Source organism: Podarcis pityusensis (assembly GCF_964106645.2).
Source record: "Podarcis pityusensis genome assembly, chromosome: 5".
NCBI lineage: Eukaryota > Metazoa > Chordata > Lepidosauria > Squamata > Lacertidae > Podarcis > Podarcis pityusensis.
This window is the reverse complement of record NC_138032.1, coordinates 24,814,688-24,835,634: the sequence shown is the minus strand read 5'-3', so window position 1 is coordinate 24,835,634 and position 20,947 is coordinate 24,814,688. Positions and strand designations below refer to the sequence as shown.

Below are 20,947 nucleotides of genomic sequence, written 5' to 3'. Positions count from 1 at the left end.
TTGCTCTTGACAGGCTTCCTTTGAAATTGTTAGCATTTCACTTATTCAGAGGAACCTGTGTGAATGTTCCCATGGCAGAGCTAAGCTTAGCTCATAGTAAGGAAAATCATTGCATCATCAACCACAAAGAAATGATTTTCCTCAGATGTGGAGAAATTATCCTGTTTCGGAGATAGACCTGGAATAAACCAATACACACACACACACACACACACACACATCAGAAGTCTGACAATTTGTTCTTGCACAGCTTGGCCAGGTGTTTATTTTTCCTATGACACAGAATCAGGGGGAAATTAACTTATTTTTATCAAATCAAATACTGCTCCATTTTTGAAACTGTGCAGAAAGAGGATGGACACTTTTAAAAGGCAGGAAACAAATAAGGAGGAAACTCTCAGATGAGGTAGAAGAATGGGGTAGCTTCAGGAGACATAAAATGAGGTTGGGGTCATAGATGGTTGGTTGACTGTATTGGACCATAGATCTGTGTTTCATGCAAATCTCTGGAGAACAAAGAAAGGGGACAGAATCTGAGTTCAGTGTTGACTAATCCCCAATCCCGAGGGTCTTTGAAGTGTAAACTGAAATTATTTAACCTGACAATTTCCATGAAGCCTAATTTAACTGACAGCTCCTTACTTGCATGGTGAGGGAGGATGTAGCAGTGGTTGGCAGTTAAGAATTGTTGCTCAAATTAAGAAATCTCTTCATCACAATTACACAATTACAACAGGAATTTCTGTCAATCTAGAACACATGTAGAAGAGTTGCCAACAGTAATCAATGTGAGGAGTGGTGGAATAGCCCAGTGTAAATGAACTATCTGGATTTTATAAACTATTGTAGAATTTACAAAATCAAGTGTCACTGGAAATTATGGAATTTCTCGGCTTTAGATAATGTGAACCAGCATTCAGTGAGTCACATTTGTCAAAATGGCCTAGCAAAGAATGAGGGTGTTGAGAATGCTGAGTTCTAATCTGTGAAGCAGATGCTGTCTAAATCTTGTTTATATTTTCATGATTCTGTACTCTGTGGATAGGAAGTCAGCTAATACTGTTTTCACTCATGTAAAAGAGATTGATTCAATACTACTTATTCATGTTTATTATTACTACTACTACAGTAAACCTCTTCCATGAAAATAAGCAAAAGAAGAAGTATCACAACCCAGAAGGATAGAACAAATCAAACCACTGTGAAAGAGCTCCCACAGTCAAAAAATTATTTACTTTGAGCTGCAAGACAGCTAGAGTTCAACCACCCTTGACAGCACCTCATGAAATGCAATAGAAATTGAAATTATGCTTCCTGATCATGCAATAGATGATATTAAACGTGACCAGACCAGTATCTATATGAGGGCACAGCCACTGCTATAATAATCATAGCAATATGAAATATGATAGATATCTTCATTCTTCATATGACTTAGGGATATGTGGCAAAGGCCTCACTAAAGAGCGGAAGAGCATTTTACACACAGAGAGAGGGGGGGTGCAGGGAGGAGACACACACACACACAGAGTGGAACTGGATATCCTGTGCCTGCTCAGACAACAGAAAGGAAGAGAAGTTTTACAAGTTTTAAGGCTGCAATTCGGCAAAGTTAATCACAACTAAATCACACCGAAAGCAATGGAATAAGACTTTGTCATGACTAACAACAGGCACGATCACCACTTGTTTCTAGTGCCATATATGCCAACTTTGCTTGCACTCAGCAGTGCCTGTCAGGGGTGACAACTTGAATAAAATATTGTGGGGGCCCAAATAAGCCCTGCCCCACATAATCGATCACATGACCTAGTGCACACACCCCATTTGAATGGGAATGCCCATCAACTTTGTGGGGGCCTGGCCCCCTCAAATATTGTGGGGGCCAAAGCCCTTGCAGCCCCTAGGAGTTGGCTCCTATGGTGCCTGTCATTCTCAGCACTTATCCGTAAACAGACCCCTGTGTTGCAATATAGACAAGCTGAACAATATAACACCACACAATGGCCAATAATAATGGCACCAAACACTATTTATAGACTAATACAAATGATAAGAAATTGCAACCAAAGTCTTGGAATCTTCTTCACCAGTCATGGTAGAATAATTCAAAAGTTTGATATATACATAATCTGTCACAAATATTGCTGGAACAGAGTTTCCGGACAACCAATCTGTTTCGTTCCATGCTTCATCAGCCAATCTTGATCAATTCTTCATCAGCCAGACTTGTAAGAACTGATATGAGAAGGATGCAGTTCAATTTCTTAACAAGCCAATCTTACATGTAAGCAATTATAAATGCTGTAGAAAATATACTCTGGATCAATGCTCATATGATACTGTAGTCACTGATCAGCACTTAGCCTTAGACAGCAACACTATGATAAACTCTTGCCTTCTCTATTTAAGTTAAATATTTATGTTGCATTGTTATCCTATATGGAGTAATTAAATCATTTGCCTTGACAGATGGCAAGGTGCATTTGACAATTCTCCATGGATACCTCACAGGCCAAACTATTCCACAGCCTTGTGGTGAAGGCAACAGGTAGCAACCGAAATGGACTTGGATGAAACCAACCAGCAAGTGTCAGAGTGTGGCGGCAATCGGGCAGGATGCTAAAGTGCTGCTTTTAAGGGTTGTAGAAATTATTGTTCACCACTATCACATCATAGGACAGTGTTTGCAGCCTGGGTTACAGCTAGGGATGCAAAAAAGGGGCCAACTTCTATTCATATTCATTGCATGCAGCAATGCTCCCTTACTGCTGGAGTTTAGCTTCTAGCAAAAACAACATTGTTCACCTCACTGTCCACAAGGCTTTATGTAAATAATTATGTAGTTAATAAAGCCGCCATTACACTACTCCACACTATTCATTTTAATGCAAAGGAAACACAATGCAAATTGGAGGAGGAGAAGACCTCAATTATGTATTATATATTGTTTACAGGTGAAACAAGAGTGAATGTCGATTCTATTCACAGGATTGATTTCCATTCTGGACACAGGATGAATATGCAAACTATTGCAATTTCTGCTCTCATTTGTGTTTTCTTTGGAATTCTCTGACAGGAAGCAAATGAACAAACAGGGAGGCCATCTATATAGTTGCCCATTTAAGTGAATGGGCTTGGCGTGAGTGCCACTGCCATAAGTGAATGCCACTGCCATATTCCACCCTCCACTCCCTGAAAAAAAAGCTCAACAACTGTGTCCAGATTTTCACTTTTGGGAATATGGCAACCCTAATTCAAGGAAAGATTGAGGGCACAAGGAGAAGGGGATGACAGAGGACGAGATGGTTGGACAGTGTTCTCGAAGCTACCAACATGAGTTTGACCAAACTGCGGGAGGCAGTGGAAGACAATGGGAATTTGACCAAACTGCAGGAGGCAGTGGAAGACAATGGGAATTTGATCAAACTGCAGGAGGCAGCGGGAAGCAGTGGGAGACAAAGCCTGGCGTGCTCTGGTCCATTGGGTCACAAAGAGTTGGACACAACTAAATGACTAAACAACAACAACAACAATTCAAGTGAATGACCTTAGGGCCAAACAAGAGTACAGTGGTACCTTGGGTTACAAACTCCTCAGGTTACATAAGCTTCAGGTTACAGACTCCGCTAACCCAGAAATAGTGCTTCAGATTAAGAACTTTGCTTCAGGATGAGAACAGAAATCGTGCTCCAGTGGTGCAGCGGTGGCAGCAGGAGGCCCCATTAGCTAAAGTGGTGCTTCAGGTTAAGAGCAGTTTCAGGTTAAGAACAGACCTCCAGAACGAATTAAGTACTTAACCCGAGGTACCACTATATATCTTAAGTGTATGATCAGATTTATTTATTTATTAAAAAATCAAGTACTTTTTGAGGTTGAGATGCTTTCTTCTTCTGTTTTTTTTAAAATAATATTTATTAAAGTTTCAAAAGAAGAAAAATCACATTAATAAGAAAATTAACAATAAAAAGGAAAAATACAAAATACAAAAAAGAAAAAACAGTTTAAAACAATTCCATCTTTTCATCACTTCTTTTACGTTTACTTGTTTCCCGGACCTCCTCATACCTCCCTCTTTTGTATTCCAATTCAATTTGTTAATCCAACAATTCCTTTCCCTCCTTTTTAATCCTAATCTTTAATCTTGATATATTATAACATTAAATTTTTACATATTAAAAACCAATTTTTCCATATTCTTTTATACCAGTACAGCTAGAAACCACTTAACTTCAATCCAACATCATTCTAACATTCATTAATTTTGCAATATTTCTGTAAATAGTCTTTAAATTTCTTCCAATCTTCTTCCACCGACTCTTCTCCCTGGTCATGGATTCTGCCAGTCATTTCCGCCAATTCCATGTAGTCCATCAATTTCATCTGCCATTCCTCCAGTGTGGGTAAGTCTTGTGTCTTCCAATGCTTTGCAATAAGTATTCTTGCTGCTGTTGTAGCATACATAAAGAAAGTTCTGTCCTTTTTTAACACCGATTGGCCGACTATGCCCAGGAGGAAGGCCTCTGGTTTCTTCAAGAAGGTATATTTAAATACCTTTTTTAGTTCATTATAAATCATCTCCCAGAAAGCCTTAATCCTTGGGCACGTCCACCAAAGGTGAAAAAATGTACCTTCAGTTTCTTTACATTTCCAACATTTATTATCGGGGACATGGTAGATTTTTTTTTTTTTTAAAGCAATTTATTAAATTTTACAATAAAAATAAACATGATAAACAATGTAACATTGATCTTAACATATTTTCACATTTTCTTTGGACTTCCTCACATCTCCCGCTCCCATTTTCATCGTTGAAACATTTTGTCAGCAATTTATCATCTTATTTAAATTCTTATATCCCTTCTATATTTCCTAATCTTATAATTCTCAGAATAAGCTAAATTTCACAGTCTTACTTATTTTCTTAAAAACTTCTAAATTTAGTGGTGCTCAGTTATTTTGATCTAGCATCTTATTTAACATTCACTCAAATTGCAATACTTTTGTAAATAGTTCTTAAATTTCTTCCAGTCCTCCTCAATCCTCTCTTCTCCCAGGTCACGGATTCTGCCGGTCATTTCAGCCAGTTCCATGTAGTCTATCAGTTGTATCTGCCATTCTTCCAGTGTGGGTAGATCTTGAGTTTTCCAATGTTTTGCGAGTAGTATCCTTGCTGCTGTTGTTGCATACATAAAAAATGTCTGGTCCTTCTTTGCCACCCCTTGGCCGACAATACCCAAAAGGAAAGCCTCTGGTTTCTTAGTGAAGGTATATTTAAATACCTTTTTCAGTTCATTATAAATCATTTCCCAGAACGCCTTCACTTTAGGGCAAGTCCACCAGAGGTGGAAGAACGTTCCCTCACACTCTTTGCATTTCCAACACTTATTATCAGACAGGTGGTAAATTTTAGCAAGTTTGACTGGGGTCATATACCATCTATAAATCATTTTCATTACATTTTCTTTCAGGGCGTTACATGCAGTAAATTTCAATCCATTACTCCACAACCTCTCCCAGTCCTCAAACATGATATTATGCCCAATATCCTGTGCCCACCTTATCATAGCCGATTTAACCGTTTCGTCTTGTGTATTCCATTTCAACAGCAAGTTATACATCCTTGAAAGTACCTTAATCTTTGGTTCTAACAATTCTGTTTCTAATTTCGATTTCTCCACCTGGAACCCTAGTTTCTTATCATTTTTAAAAACTTCTTTAATCTGAGCGTAATGTAACCAATCTCGCACTTTGTCTTTCATTTTCTCCAGACTCTGCAATTTCCAATTGTCTCCATCCTTTTCTAGTATTTCCCAATATTTTGGCCATTTAGCCTCCATATTGGGTCTTTTTCGGGCCTTGGCTTCCAAAGGTGAAAGCCACCTTGGTGTTTTATTTTCCAGCAAGTCTTTATATTTTGTCCAGACATTAAACAATGATTTTCTGACAATATGGTTCTTAAAGGCCTTGTTTGCTTTAACCTTGTCATACCATAAATATGCATGCCATCCAAAGGTATTGTTAAACCCTTCCAAATCTAACACATCAGTGTCTTCAAGAAGTAGCCAGTCTTTTAGCCAGCAGAACGCTGCGGCTTCATAATACAACTTTAAGTCTGGCAGGGCAAAGCCCCCTCTTTGTTTTGCATCGGTTAATATCTTAAACTTAATTCTGGGCTTTTTGCCCTGCCAGACAAACTTAGAAATGTCTCTCTGCCACTTCTGAAAGCACTCCGTTTTGTCCAAAACCTGAAGTGTTTGAAATAAGAACAACATCCTTGGCAATACATTCATCTTGATAGCAGCAATTCGGCCTAACAAAGAAAGTTTCAATTTTGACCAACTATCTAAGTCTCTCTTAATTTCTGTCCAACATTTTTCATAATTGTCCTTAAATAGACTTAGATTTTTTGCTGTTATGTTTACCCCTAGGTATTTTACTTTTTTAACCACATTAAGTTCCGTCTCATTCTGAAACCGTTCTGACTCTGTATTAGTCAAGTTTTTCCCCAAAACCTTAGTTTTCTGTTTATTTAATTTAAATCCAGCCACCCGACCAAAGTCATTAATCAGTTGTAATACTCTTTTCGTACTGGGCTCTGGCTTCTGCAAGGTCAAAACCAGGTCATCTGCGAAAGCTTTTAATTTATATTGTTTCTGACCGACCTGAATTCCTTCCACCAACCGATCCCTTCTAATCATGTTCAATAGCACTTCCAGAACCGAAATAAATAACAAAGGGGAAATAGGGCAACCTTGTCGTGTCCCTTTTTCAATTTTAAACTCTTCTGTAACCACATTATTAACTATCAGTTTAGCTTTCTGTTCTGAATATATCGCCTCAATCCCATTCTCAAAACCCCGTCCCACTCCCATCTCTTTTAAATTTCCCATCATAAATTTCCAGGAGATATTGTCAAAGGCCTTCTCCGCATCTATAAAAATTAAAACTGCTTTTGTATTTATGTCTGTTTGCAAAAGTTCCAAAATGTCAATAATGTTCCTTGTATTAGCAAACAGATGTCTTCCTGGGAGAAAGCCAGCCTGGTCCTTATGAATTACTTCATTTAAAACTTTTTTAAATCTATTTGCCAAAATGTCTGCAAATATTTTGTAATCCACATTTAAAAGAGAGATGGGACGGTAGTTCTTAAGTTGTGTCTTTTCAGCTTCCGACTTTGGTATTAATGTGATAAACGCTTCCTTCCACGACTCCGGTGCCCTCCTCCCCTCCATAATTTCATTGCTGACCTCCATCAAAGGTTGTATCAAATAGTCTTTCAATGTCTTATAGTACTTGGAGGTCAGCCCATCTGGTCCTGGAGATTTGCCAAGTTGCATGTTCTGGATAGCTTGTTCGATCTCCTGTCGTGTTATTTTAGAATTCAGGATTGTCCTATTTTCTTGTGACAATTTAGATAGTCCGTTTTTTGCCAAAAATTGTTTAATCTCAACATCATCTTGCGGCCCTTGGGTGTATAATTTTTTGAAGTATCTCTGGAAACACTTTCTAATATCCACTGGATTCTGGATGTTTTTTCCATCAACCTCTAAGTTTGTAACAGTATTTAATCTTTGTCTTCTCTTCAACTGCCAAGCTAGCAGTTTTCCACATTTATTCGCCGACTCAAACGTTTTTTGTTTCATTAATTTAACCTTCCATTCAATTTCCTGATTTATCAATTTAGAATATTGTGTTTGATAAAGTTTAATTTCTCTCAGAGTTGGCTGTGACTTCGGATTCACTCTTAATTTCTTCTCTAATTCTTTTATTTTATCCAAGATCTTATCTTTTTTCTCATTTTGTGTTCTTTTCTTCACTGCATTCTGTTGTATCAAGAATCCCCTCATTACAGCTTTGCTTGCGTCCCAGATTATTCTTTTTTCCACCATATTATTCATGTTTATCTCAAAATAGTCCTTCAAAACTTTTTGGGCCTTCTTGGTAATTTCCTGATCTCTAAACAAATTGTCATTCATCTTCCATCTAAAGGATCCAGTTGGTAATAGTGTCATATCCATCTTTACTGCATTGTGGTCGGAGCAGGTCTTTGGGCAGATTTCCACTTTTCTGACCTTAGGTGCCAGGCCTCTAGAAATCCATATTTGGTCGATTCTTGTCCAGGTCAGTTGGGCTTCAGAAAAGAATGTTCCCTCTCTTCCTAGTGGGTTCTTTGTCCTCCAAATGTCAATCAAATCCATATTGTCAATCATTTCAAAAAAGGTTTTAGGTAGTCTGCCGTCTTTTGTAACATTTTGACTTTGTGACTTGTCCATGTTAGTTGATACGACCCCATTCATATCTCCCATCATTATGATGTTGTTGTAGTCTAGATAGTCCAGCATTGTCTCCTGCAACTTCTTGTAAAATTCCGATTTCCCTTCATTAGGTGCATAAATTCCTAATATCAGCAGTTTCTCTCCTTGATATTGTATCTCAATAGCCAAAATTCTTCCATGTTCATCTTTAAATAGGAATTTAGGTGACAGGCTCTCTTTTGCATATATCACCACGCCTCTCTTCTTAACTTTGTCCGAAGATACAAATTCCTGGCCCAATCTTTTATTTATTAACACTTTTCTGTGGAGCCTCGTCACATGTGTTTCTTGTAAACAAATAATGTCCAATTGTTCTTTTTTTAATATATGAAATATTTTCTTCCTTTTTTCCGGAATGTTACAACCATTAATATTCCAGCTCAACAGTTGCAGAGACATCCTGAACTATCTGGTTATTTTTCAAGGGGTGGTATCTTCTCAGGGTCTTCAGGTTCCACAGATGCTGATGTTGGTACTGGCGTTGCCTCAGGCCCAGAAGGTAGTTCAATTCTTTTTTGAAGGTCCTCTCCGTATGTAGACAGGAATTTGTCTCTCTCTTCCAGTGTTCTCACTTTGACCTTTCTCCCTCTAAAGGTAAAAGATAATCCTTGGGGAAATTCCCACCTGAATGGAATTGCGTTGCTCCTTAGTAGTTTAACAAGTTCAGAATAGGCGGCTCTAAGATCAAGCAGTAGTCTTGGGATATCTTTATAAATTTCAATTCTTCTATCCAACACCTCCAGTGATTTTACAAAGTGTAGTCCCAAAATCTTATCCCTTTCCTCCTTTGATCTCAATGTTATCAAACAGTCTCTGGGCCTCTCCTTCTTTATAAATCTTCCAAGTCTGAAAGCTGACACAATTTTAAAGTCCTTTTCTTCCAAGTTCCAGAACTTGGAGAATTCTTTGGTCAAAAACTCAGTTAGATGTCCTTCTTCTGCCTCTTGTAGTGATCTAATCCTTAAGTTGTTCTCACGGTTTCGCAGTTCTATCATCGAGAGATAAATCTGGTGTTCCCCGACTTGTTTAGTGAGTGGTCTTACCTCTTGCTCTAAATTTTCAAATCTTTGTCTGGTGTCCTCAGTCAATTTCCGATTTTCTGCTGAGGCCTCCGTTAGCTGTCCAATTGCTTGTGCATTCTGTACCACTTGTGTGGTTAATTTATTTAGACATTCTGTGTTTTTATCAATCTTTGCTGATTGCGCATCTGCTTTCTTGTCCAAAGCTTCCAATTTTTCAAAAATTTTGTCTAGTACAGAAACAGATGCTCCTGAGGCCATATCTTCCAGTTGTAACTGCTCTGCTTCGCCCTCTCCCTCCACTTCTGAGGGCAAAGTAGGCACAGATGATCTGCGTGTCTGTGAGGCTGAGGTTAGAGTTGTTAGAGTTGTTTGTTTAGCTCTCCCTCTTTTTCTTGTGCCACTCATTCCAACGTTATCTGTCAGTCAAGGTCACACTGAGTTGTTCCCATGGGAATGGAAAGGTCCAGAGCAAGCAAACAGCAAGGGAATCGAAAGTAAAAAGTGTATGTAAAATCACTGTTATAATCCAATCCTCTAGAGGGAGCTTAATCTGTCTTTCAGAGTCTAATTTAATGTCCAAGAACCTTCAAATACAAATGTTTAGCAGAGTTTATAAATGGTCACTTTGTTGCAGACAGTGCTTATTTATCTCCAAAAAGAATGTTTCAAATTTAAAAGGTCTCAATACCCTCAGATTGTTTCAAGTTCCAATATACAGTATCCAAATCTGCAGTACTGACAGCTCCCTTAGTACTCAGGCAGCTCCTGACTCTGGGTTTCACCTTCTAATTTGTAATCCAATAAGAGGAGGAAAGTCAAGTGCAAATAGAAATCCCAAATCTTTAACTTAAAGTCTTTACTTTAAAATGCAAGTTCAAATAGATGCTTAGATCTGTAAAGCTTAGAGTCTCTTTCTTTCAGCCTCCACTCCTCCAGCTGATTGCTTTTTTTTCAAGTTCAATGGCTGCGGAAGACGGACTTCCTGCTTCCACGTCTCTCCGCTCTCAGCCAAGTTCAAGCCAATTTAAGTTTCCCTTTTAAGGTCTCAAATTCAAGTGATTCAGTCTTTTACTCACAAGTTAGTTGCTTTTTCGTCCGGATCCGTAATTTAGCAGGAAAAGGGATCAGCGCTCACCGACAGTAGCAGCGCGGCTTCGCTCCTCAGGCTGTGAAACAGCTCACAGCGCCGCAACCCCCCTCCGTGCTCCGGAGCCCCTTACGGGGTTCCTTCTGCACTTGGAGGGTCGCTCTAGGCGCCCACCGAGCCTCAAGACCCCAGGCTCTTGCCGCCTGGGGTTTTCCAGAGTGGGTCTCCGCTTCGCCGTAGCGGACGACCCGTTGCCTGCGGAGCCTCCTCTCCCGTTCAGAAGAGGACCGCCATTGCCGTTCGCGCCGCCCCCGGAAGTCTGTCACCCCATTGATCGCCAGGGTTGATTCGGCTGATCTGGCTGGCTAGGCGGGTGTCCCCTTCCTCCCTCACCGCTCCATGTGCGTCCCTCCCGAAGCTGCGCGCTCGGTGGAAGAGGACGACCATCCCAGATAGAAGGAGTGTACCGTTCTTCGGTCAAGGGTATACGATAGCTGCGCTCCCCTGCTAGAACCTCCAAACAAGACATGGTAGATTTTTACAAGCTTGACTGGGGTTATGTACCACCTGTATATCATTTTCATAATATTCTCTCTTAAGGCATTACATGCCGTAAATTTCATACCTGTGGTCCACAACTGTTCCCAGTCAGCAAACATAATATTATGTCCAACGTCTTGTGCCCATTTACTCATAGCAGATTTCACTGTTTCATCCTGAGTATTCCATTTCAACAGCAAGTTATACATCTTTGACAAAATCTTAGTTTTGGGTTCTAACAATTCTGTTTCTAATTTTGATTTTTCCACCTGGAAGCCAATTTTTTTGTCCAAATTGTATGCCTCCATTATCTGATAATAATGAAGCCAGTCTCGCACTTTATTTTTCAGTTTTTCAAAACTCTGCAGTTTCAATCTATCTCCATCTTGTTCCAAAATTTCCCAATATTTCGGCCAATTGACCTCCATATTAAGCTTTTTCAGAGCTTTCGCTTCCATCGGTGACAGCCACCTTGGGGTTTTATTTTCCAATAAATCCTTATATCTTATCCAAACATTAAACAATGCTTTCCTAACAATATGGTTTTTAAATGCTTTATGTGCTTTGACCTTATCATACCATCAAATATGCATGCCATCCAAATACATTGTTAAAACCTTCTAAATCCAAAATGTCAGTGTTTTCAAGGAGCAGCCATTCTTTCAACCAGCAAAAAGCTGCTGATGCATAATAAAATTTGAGGTCTGGCAGGGCAAATCCACCTCTTTCCTTTGCATCTGTTAATATTTTGAATTTTATTCTGGGCTTCTTGCCCTGCCAGACAAATCTAGAAATATCTCTCTGCCACCTCTTGAAACAGTCCATTTTGTCCACAATTTGCAATGTTTGAAACAAAAACAACATTCTAGGCAATACATTCATTTTAACCGCAGCAATACGGCCCAGCAGTGAAAGCTTCAAATTTGACCAAATTTCTAAATCTTTTTTCACTTCAGCCCAACATTTTTCCTAGTTATCTTTAAATAAATTCCCATTTTTTGCTGTCATGTTGATCCCCAGGTATTTAACTTTCTTAACCACTGTTAAACCTGTCTCATTCTGAAACCTCTCTCTCTCTATTGGTGTTAAATTTTTCTCTAAAACCTTAGTTTTTAACTTATTCAATTTAAACCCTGCAACTTGACCAATTTCTTGAATCAATTCTAAAACCCTTTTGGTACTAGATTCTGGCTCCTGTAACGTCAGTACTAAGTCATCTGCAAATGCTCTCAATTTGTACTGTTTGGCTCCGACCTGTATACCTTTAACCAACTGGTCCCTTCTAATCATGTTCAGCAAAACCTCCAGGACCGAAATAAAAAGCAGTGGGGAAATTGGACAACCTTGTCGTGTCCCTTTTTCTATCTTAAATTCTTCCATCACCACATTATTTACAATTAATTTAGCCTTTTGTTCTGAATAAATTGCACTTATACCGTTTTCAAAGCCTTGGCCTACCCCCATACCCTGTAGGTTCTTCTTCATAAAACTCCAAGAAATGTTGTCAAAAGCTTTCTCCGCGTCCACAAATATCAAAACTGCTTTAGTATTTATGTTCACTTCTAGTTTTTCCAAAATATCAATTATATTCCTCAGATTGTCAGACAAGTGTCTTCCCGGGAGAAAGCCCGCTTGATCTTTATGAATCTCTTCCATCAACCCTTTTTGAAATCTCTTAGCCAAAATGTCTGCGAAAATTTTGTAATCCACATTAAGTAATGATATGGGGCAGTAGTTCTTAAGCTGCGTCTTTTCAGTCTCTGTTTTCGGTACAAGTGTAATATAAGCTTCTTTCCACGACTCTGGTGCCCTTTTCCCCTCCATTATTTCATTACAGACCTCTTTCAAGGGTTGTACTAGCCATTCTTTCAAGGATCTGTAATATCTAGAAGTCAGTCCATCCGGTCCTGGAGATTTACCCAACTGCATATTTTGAATGGCACCTTCTATCTCCTATTCAGTTATTTTATAGTTCAACATTAATTTATTTTCTTGAGAGATTTTTTGTAATCCATTTGTTTTCAAAAATCGATCTACATCAGTTTCTTTCAGTGGCCCTTGTGTATATAATTGTTTAAAGTACCTCTGGAAACAATTTCTAATCTCAGCTGGGTTCTGTATATTCCTTCCTTCCACTTCTAAATTTGTAACTGTATTTAATTTTTGTCTTTTTTTCATTTGCCAAGCCAACAATTTCCCACATTTATTAGCCGACTCAAATGTCTTTTGTCTCATTTGTTTAATTTTCCATTCTATCTCCTGATTCATCATTTTCATATATTGCACTTGATATAACTTTATTTCTCTCAGAATCTCTTGAGACTTTGGTTTTGTTCTCAATCTTTTTTCACTTTCCTTTATTTTCTCTAATATTTTATCCTTCTTCTCATTTTGGATTCTCTTCTTTAATGCATTCTGTTGTATCAAGAACCCTCTCATAACCGCTTTACTTGTGTCCCAGATTACTCTTTTTCCACATTGGTGCTCATATTTATCTCAAAATAGTCTCTCAAGGTTTTTTGGGCCTTCTTAAGCAAGATGCTTTCTTCTTCTGAACTTCTTCTTCCACTATAGAGCCCTCTCTATGGGGCCATCTTTAACACCTGCTGAAAACTCATTTACACTCCCATGTTTTTGCTGACAATTAATACCAGTGTCTTCTTAATCTGTTTGTTTTGGATTTACTGTTTGTATTATATTATATTATATTATATTATATTATATTATAGTCACAAGGTTACTACCACATAGATGTATAGCTTCCCATATTGATTTTGAACTTCTTTCCTTTGCAGCTATAATTATTATGATAATCACAACAAATGTTCTTGCTTTTAAATCACTCACTTTTTACACAATTTAATACTGAATTTTCCCAAGCATGGACATCCAAACATTGATTGCTATAAATCTTATATTTATTTTGAACCCACTCCACCTCTAGCCATGTGAAATAACTTCGGGGTCCCAAATCAGATTGAGGAGCCTGAGCCAAGCCCTGCTAATTAGGTGTGCTGTCAAGGTTCAAGGAATCCTATCCTTCCCCCAGAGAAACAAAAGAATGTAGTTCTTATTTCAATGATGGCATTGCTCTGAGTAAAGCCCAAACCCCCTCCGTCTCTCTTATCCTACGCCATCCCTGCGCTGGCCAATCTGTGCTTTCTGCCTCTGAGCTTTCTGTTCTACTACTTTCACAGCACGCCTGGTCCTGGGAGAGGGGGGCTCAGAAATGCTCTCCAAAGACACTGAGTCTATCAGTTGTCGCTCCCCCAGTGTTTCTTCTTCCTGCTGTTCCTCTTCCAATATTTCCCAGCTTTTACCCTCTGCAGCCTCTGAACTACGTCCTTCTGCAAACCACTGTTCTAAATCTATACTGTCCTCCTGTTCTCAGGAAGGTTCAGGAGAAGGGGCAGCAGCAGAGGTGGAGCTAGCTGCTCCAGCACCGGAGGTGAGCGGCGAGCATCCCAGGGGGCAGCGTGACAATGTCATCCCCCCTCAGGGATGACATCCAGGGCAGGCCGCACCTACCACACACCCCTTCCTCCACCAGTGGGCGGCAGCCCCCACCATTCCTCCTCAGTCCAGCCCCTGACATGTGCCAGGGCTCACCCATTTTGCTTGTCTGGTTATTTTGGCCAAGCTATACCCATCTGCCCTACATGTTGTCATCTCTGGTGTCAGGTGTGGTGCAGGGAAAGACCTGACTCAGCCAATGTGGTGTTTGCAGGTATCTGCACAGCTGGTTGTCAGGTCTTGTGAATTCCCATGTAAAGCCCTCCCCAAGACCCAGCTACAGTAGAACCTTGACTTACGTTTGTTGGAAAATTCCATTCCACCTTTAGTTGCAGACATGGAACTGTTGCATGTCACATGACTCTTTACAGACCAGCACAGCTTGCTGGGAACTTCCGTTGTGTGTATAGCTTTTGCTTTTCTCTGTCTCTCTGAGGAGAATAAAGGGAGACAACATGTTTTATTTGTCCTGATTTATGCTTAATAAATCTTTAGCTGTTAGTATGTTTCCACAAGCCTCATGCCTCTTCTGTTTGAACAGTATGCTCTGCTAATATATTGTGCCCTGGCTTTGAAGCCTGGGTCACTGATTTATGTCACACCAGAGATCGGGGGATTGTCACAGCTGGAAGGGCATGATCCAGCTGGGGGCTAGCCAGCTGGCATCCTGACCCCCGAAGGGTGCCGACAACGTTACCCTCGGGTAACGTAAACTTCGGGTTACGAAAGCGGCAAACCCAGAAGTATTTTTCCAGGTTTCGCTACTCACGCATGCGCAGAAGCACTCTATGCGCAGCGCACATGCACAGAACAGGCACCTCCAGTTACGGAAACCTTGGGATCCGACCGGAGCTCTGGAACAGATCCCATCCACAACCGGAGGTACCACTGTATAGTGATTAAAAGTTAGCACAGTGATGTATGTTAAATGTTGCACTTTTTAAAAAAAAAAGTAAAACATTTTCCTTCTTAACAGAATATTAACTAGATCAATCAGAATTTCCCTTAGATGTTGTCTCCCTCTGACTTCCACTTATTTGTTCTCAATGACACACCACATGGACATCAAATTATCTGCCCGCTGAGCATCTATCAAAGAGCTAAGTTCGGTCCCTCTGGTAGAAAATAACTTTGTAAGGTTGATTCCAACAGGAAATATAATAGATTTATGTCCAATAGTAACAAACAGGTGCATCTGCAGCAAGTCCAATCTGGGTTCTTCTTCAGGTTTTGTCTGACACCAGCTAGCAATTTTTTGATGGAACTTCTGATAAATGTATCATTTGTAGCTTTAAGAGGTTAATTATCAAAATAGTTTCATCCTGCCTAGTCAAGCGTGAAACCTATAGGAAGGAAATTGAATCAAAATGTGCAGAGCAGGGATGTTGATAGATTCTTTTAAAAAAAACACTGCAGGATTTATTGTTTAAAGAATTATCCATCCTTTTTATGGTGGTCACCAGACAAGATTTAGCTCAGAATTGGAAGACAGCTGCTAATTTGACACTGAAGGCATGGTACAAGAAAATCTGGAACATTGAGTTCATGGAAAAACACTAAAAAAATAATAATGCCCCAAACAAAGACAATTTTGAGAAACATTTTTATTCAGCACATCAGAAACAAGAGCAAGACCAGGACTCTGCCATCAACTGTTGGCAATCTCTGGAGTATCTGCTGAGACAATGAACATGCTATTACTTAATGCCTACATCTGATCTCAGTATTGACATACGATTTGTTAAATAACTTAACCTCTATGTGAATGATATTCCGTGTGTATACACACACACACACACACACACACAGGGAATGGATGTGGAGGAGAAAGGCAGGAATAGGGAGGTTTTTTGAGTTAGACAGTTTTTCTGCATTTAATTACTGTTTTTAATTACGGGGTTGTTTCAATGGGATTGTTTTATTGCATATTTCACATATGGATGTTTACATTATAATGTTTGCATGTTTGGTTGTATTTCATCCTTATAAACCGCTAAGAAGCCTGGGTTGGGATTAAGTGGCATATAAATTAATAACTAATAAGAGTAACAGGCTAAGCAACAGCAAGAAACAGAGTAAAGATGAGATAGAGAGAAGCAACAAGAGAAGGCTAAGGACAGAGTTGGAGAAATCAATTCAGTTCACATTTAAAGGCAAACCTACCCAATTCACACTTTTTGAAACAACACAGCCATCCTTCAAAACTTTGCCTGGATTTTGCAGTGCAGTTCTCAGGCCAGGCTACATCTAGAAAAATGCACAAACTAAGACAAAGTGTGCATAGAAGTGCATTTATTAGTGAAAATAACACACACACAAATGCATTATATCAGAGCAAAATGCATTTGCAAATAAGTGTATATCCGGCAAAAATTGCATGGGAAAATGTATGCATTTGGAGGAATTCGCTAAAATTCTGATGAGTTTTCATGGGGACTTTTCCCAAAAATGCAAACTGAGGTTGAAATATGGACAGGTGAAGCCGAGATCGGAAAAATGGGAAACCCAAACTGACAGATTCACCATCCCTAGTGGGGGGCTAGCTAGATACATTGTGGGGATTCATATGTCTCCGTCTTGCTGATGAGGGCTGGCAGCTCTACTGCCTGCTAGGAGGGCTGTGCTGTTTGCTTTCCCCAATGCTCTGCTGGTGTACTTGGAAATAAACCACATATTTCAAAAACAAGTCTCCAGTGATCTCTCCTGCAAAAAGGAAGCCAAACCCCGGAGCTTCTCACCGCCTGGGGAACGCAGGGAGCATGTAACAATATTGTGTGGTGTTTTGTTCTTGGTTTTTTTTTAGATTTTCCTCATCTTAAATGCCATTCCTCATGTGAAAGATGTGCTGCAGATGGCTACAGTGCTATAGGCATACAGACACCTTTTGATGCTGAACACTAACGCTTCAAAGAGCCACCATCACAGACCCACACTGTCCTTTAGTTCTAAATTTTAATCCGGTGGCCTTAGAGAATATATTGGTCTATTTGATGCCAGTTCTGTGCATTTTCAATGTTCTCTGTGCTATATATTCTCCCCTGAGTTTGTTTGTACCCTCTTTGCAAAAACAGTCTGGCATACTTGTTTACATTATGCATTTTACTAGCACTGGCCCCATGAACTGAGACCTCTATATTCGTCAATCTAAACCATACCACTGACCTCTAATGCTTATGGGAGATGAAGAAGGAAGTTGTCCATCAGCTGTCTGTAGTCTAGAGGCTCTGTTAATGATGAAGAAACAAAATGGACTTCTCTTTTTTTTAGTAAATAAAAATAGCATCCAGCAGTAGGAACATATTTCCTGTTCGCTGTGGGAAATGTAATTATAGGTGACGCATTAACCTTGGTTTATTTCCATTTACTTTTTTATCATTAAATGCAGTTGGGCAGTTTTATAGTTTTATACCTTCCAATTTAAAGTTTTCAGCAGAAGCTCTCTCCCTGAGAAAGAAAATTTAGCTTGCTCTGGGCTGTTAGCATCCCTGTGATGAGGAGGTTTTATATTCTCCCTGCTTTTAAAGAAAATCAGCAGAAGGCAGTATAGTTACTTGCTGTGTATGTCCCCATTCACTCTTCATTTGAGGTTCGATATCACCTGTCTTCAGGCAAAAGGACAATCATATAGATTGACGGTGCCAGAAGCAACCCACGAAGGTATAATACTAATTTATAATAATTTATGATTTATACCCCTCCCATCTGGTTGGGTTTCCCAGTTGAAGAAAGGGGCAACAGAAAGTTGAGAAGGCAGGAAATTATTATTTATACATCATTATATACTTATCCCAACTTTCTGCCAAGGAGCTCAAGGTGGCATGTATGGTACTCCTCCCTGCACCCACTATTTTTAGTCTCGCAACAACCCAGTGAGGTAGGTTAGACTGAGAGGCTGTGACTGGCCTGGGGGCACTCAGCAAACTTATGGCCAAGTGGGGATTTGAACAATGATCTCCCCAACTCCTGCTCCAGCATCCAAACCATTATGAGTGTTTTGCAAGCTCTGGGTCAGGGACCAACAATGAATTTTAGTCCACTTCCAGGTGGGCCTCAGCATCTCAGCCTGCCTCTTGGTTGTGCACGAGCCCTTTGATTGGATAGAGGCTGGTACCGGGAAGCTCTCTGTCTACACAGTGCATAGGCACATGTAGGAACAGGGATTGATTCAAGAACAAGGTGAGAGTGAGTGTAATTGATGCTGCTATTGAGCTGTCCAAGCCATCAGGGTTCGGTCAGTCAACCAGCTACAAATCCACCTAACAGTTACATCATTCAACCCACATTTTACCAGCTTCCTCACAAGAATATCATGGGGGACTTTGTCAAAAGCCTTACTAAAATCAAGATACGCTATGTCCATAGCATTTCCCTGATCCACTAAGTTTGTAATTCCATCCAAAAAAATTAGAAAAGAAATCAGATTGGTCTGGCATGACTTATTTTTGAGAAATCCATGCTGGATCTTAGTATCACAGCATCCTTTTCTAAATGCTCACAGACTGACTGTTGAATTATCTGTTCTAGGACCTTTCCTTGTATTCATGTCATGCTCACCAGTCGGTAGTTACCTGGGTCTTCCTTTTTCTCCCTTTTGAAGATGGGAATAACATTTGCCCGCCTCCAGAAAATTTAAAAGGGGGATGGAGAAAGGGATAAACTCTTCTGCCGTTGTAAGACCCTTCTTTCTGAAACTATTGGGGAACCCCTGAAACAGCACCCAAACATCAACCAGTGACTGGCATAGCATTCTAAGCTATTCCTATGACGGGAATGTTAGGCTAAAAGGAAGACAGGCAGCTGTGCATGACAACTCTTAATTACGTTCATTGTAGGATCATCCCAAATATGAATGAAATAGTACTGTAAGTCAAACTGCAGATCTAAACTGCAATGGGAACCTGTGGCCATGCGTGAGGAGAGACAGGGGGGCATGTTTTGGGGGAAGCAGGTTCAAGTGTGATGATCAAACAGGCCTTCAGTTGCCCCAAAGCACTGTGCACAACTCTACTTATTGCAATAAAAATGTAGGTATCGGAATGGACGAAGCTGGAGTTGTTGCGCTTGGAGGCACTGTAGAATACAAGGCACATCTCTATTCTTGAGGAGAAGAAGAAAAATCCCCAACAAATATTTGAGAAGGCAGGCGATTGTCAAAATTGAAGGGTATTGCCAGCGGAAGTTCAAAGGGTGGGTGGCACTCATCATTATTTGTCTGCAGTGTCACATTGCTAAACTACCAATTTAAACAGAGAAGTGTTTCCACAGAGACGGAATCTGCTCTCACATTTTCTGAAGTAATTGACTAGGACATGTGTTTGAAGAAGTACATTAAAGACTTGTTGTGTCTGGAAGGGATGACATCTAGGAATTAAGCTATTAGCTACTTCCTTCTCCTGCTACCCAAGAAGCTCAGTGATGCCAAAGTGTCAGGAACAGTTTACTAGTGTTACCCTCAAGAGGGTACACTTCGAAAAGGGAAAGAAAAAAAGGGAAAAAAACAATAACCACCCAGCTGTTATATATTCAATGTTTTTATATGATTAATGTTGTAAAAATTGTAACTCCCTTTTGCAATTTTAATGAAGCTCTGTTCGGGAGGAACAGCTTGCAGCAGTTTCGCAGCTGTTTACATACTCATTACCCTGAGGTAGCTGTAGACTTCAGAAATTAAGCTTCCTTTCACCTTCACTTATGCTTTTGTAATCCCCATAAAGTCATTAGGCTGCATGCATTTCCCACGCAGCTGTAACTGGGAATTGGAGAATAGGCCCCTGTTTAGTTTCCTCCTGCAAAACTGCCCCTACCGAGTAAGGCATCAACTGAGCGTCATCTTTCATTTCATCTGAATTGTTTGCGGTCTGCCTCCGTTCCGAAAAGTCAGGCATATAGAAGTTAAAGCATACATATAAAGTAAACCAGGGGAAGACAGAAGGTAAATTGGGACCTTTTGGGACATCTCTGGATGGTATAACTCCCAAAAGTTTAACAGCAAGCGAAATTGCAAAGGAAATATATATATATATGGCATGACTGGTCTTGTGCTATTCACTTATCTCTTAACCTCCTTGTTCCTCACCTGTAAAATATGGACATTAATTAGATGACTTTTATTGGGTCTTTTGAGCAGCTTTTCTGGCCAGGTTTAGATTTTTTTAAATTTATAGTTTTATTAAATTTCAAAAATTTCACATGTGCACCCCAAAACATAGATTTTTCTTTAGTTTTTTTAGATTTTTGTGACAGATTTGAAGGGAAGGGCTGTAGCTCAGCAGCAGAGCACAAACTTTGCATTCTGAAGTTCCCAGGGAGGGTGCAGTGGTTGGGGCAGAAATTATCTGAAACCTCAGAGAGCTACTGCCCAGATCTTTCCCAGACTGCATCTGTATTAGAATCATTCTTAATCTGTTTTTAATGTTTCATCCCTTGTTGTTTGCCATCCTAGGCTCCTTTGGGTGGAAGGGCAGAAT

At 39.8% G+C, this 20,947-nt stretch overlaps 1 protein-coding gene across 1 annotated transcript in view; it reads right to left on the bottom strand.

Annotated features, from left to right (window-relative positions):
- LOC308478502 (uncharacterized protein) overlaps positions 1-20,947 on the bottom strand; it is an 84,555-nt gene that overhangs the window by 32,302 nt on the left and 31,306 nt on the right. The window contains exon 3 of the mRNA XM_081008359.1: positions 14,780-14,911. Coding sequence (XP_080864485.1) covers positions 14,780-14,911 — 132 coding nt within the window. The remainder of the gene's footprint in view (positions 1-14,779; positions 14,912-20,947) is intronic.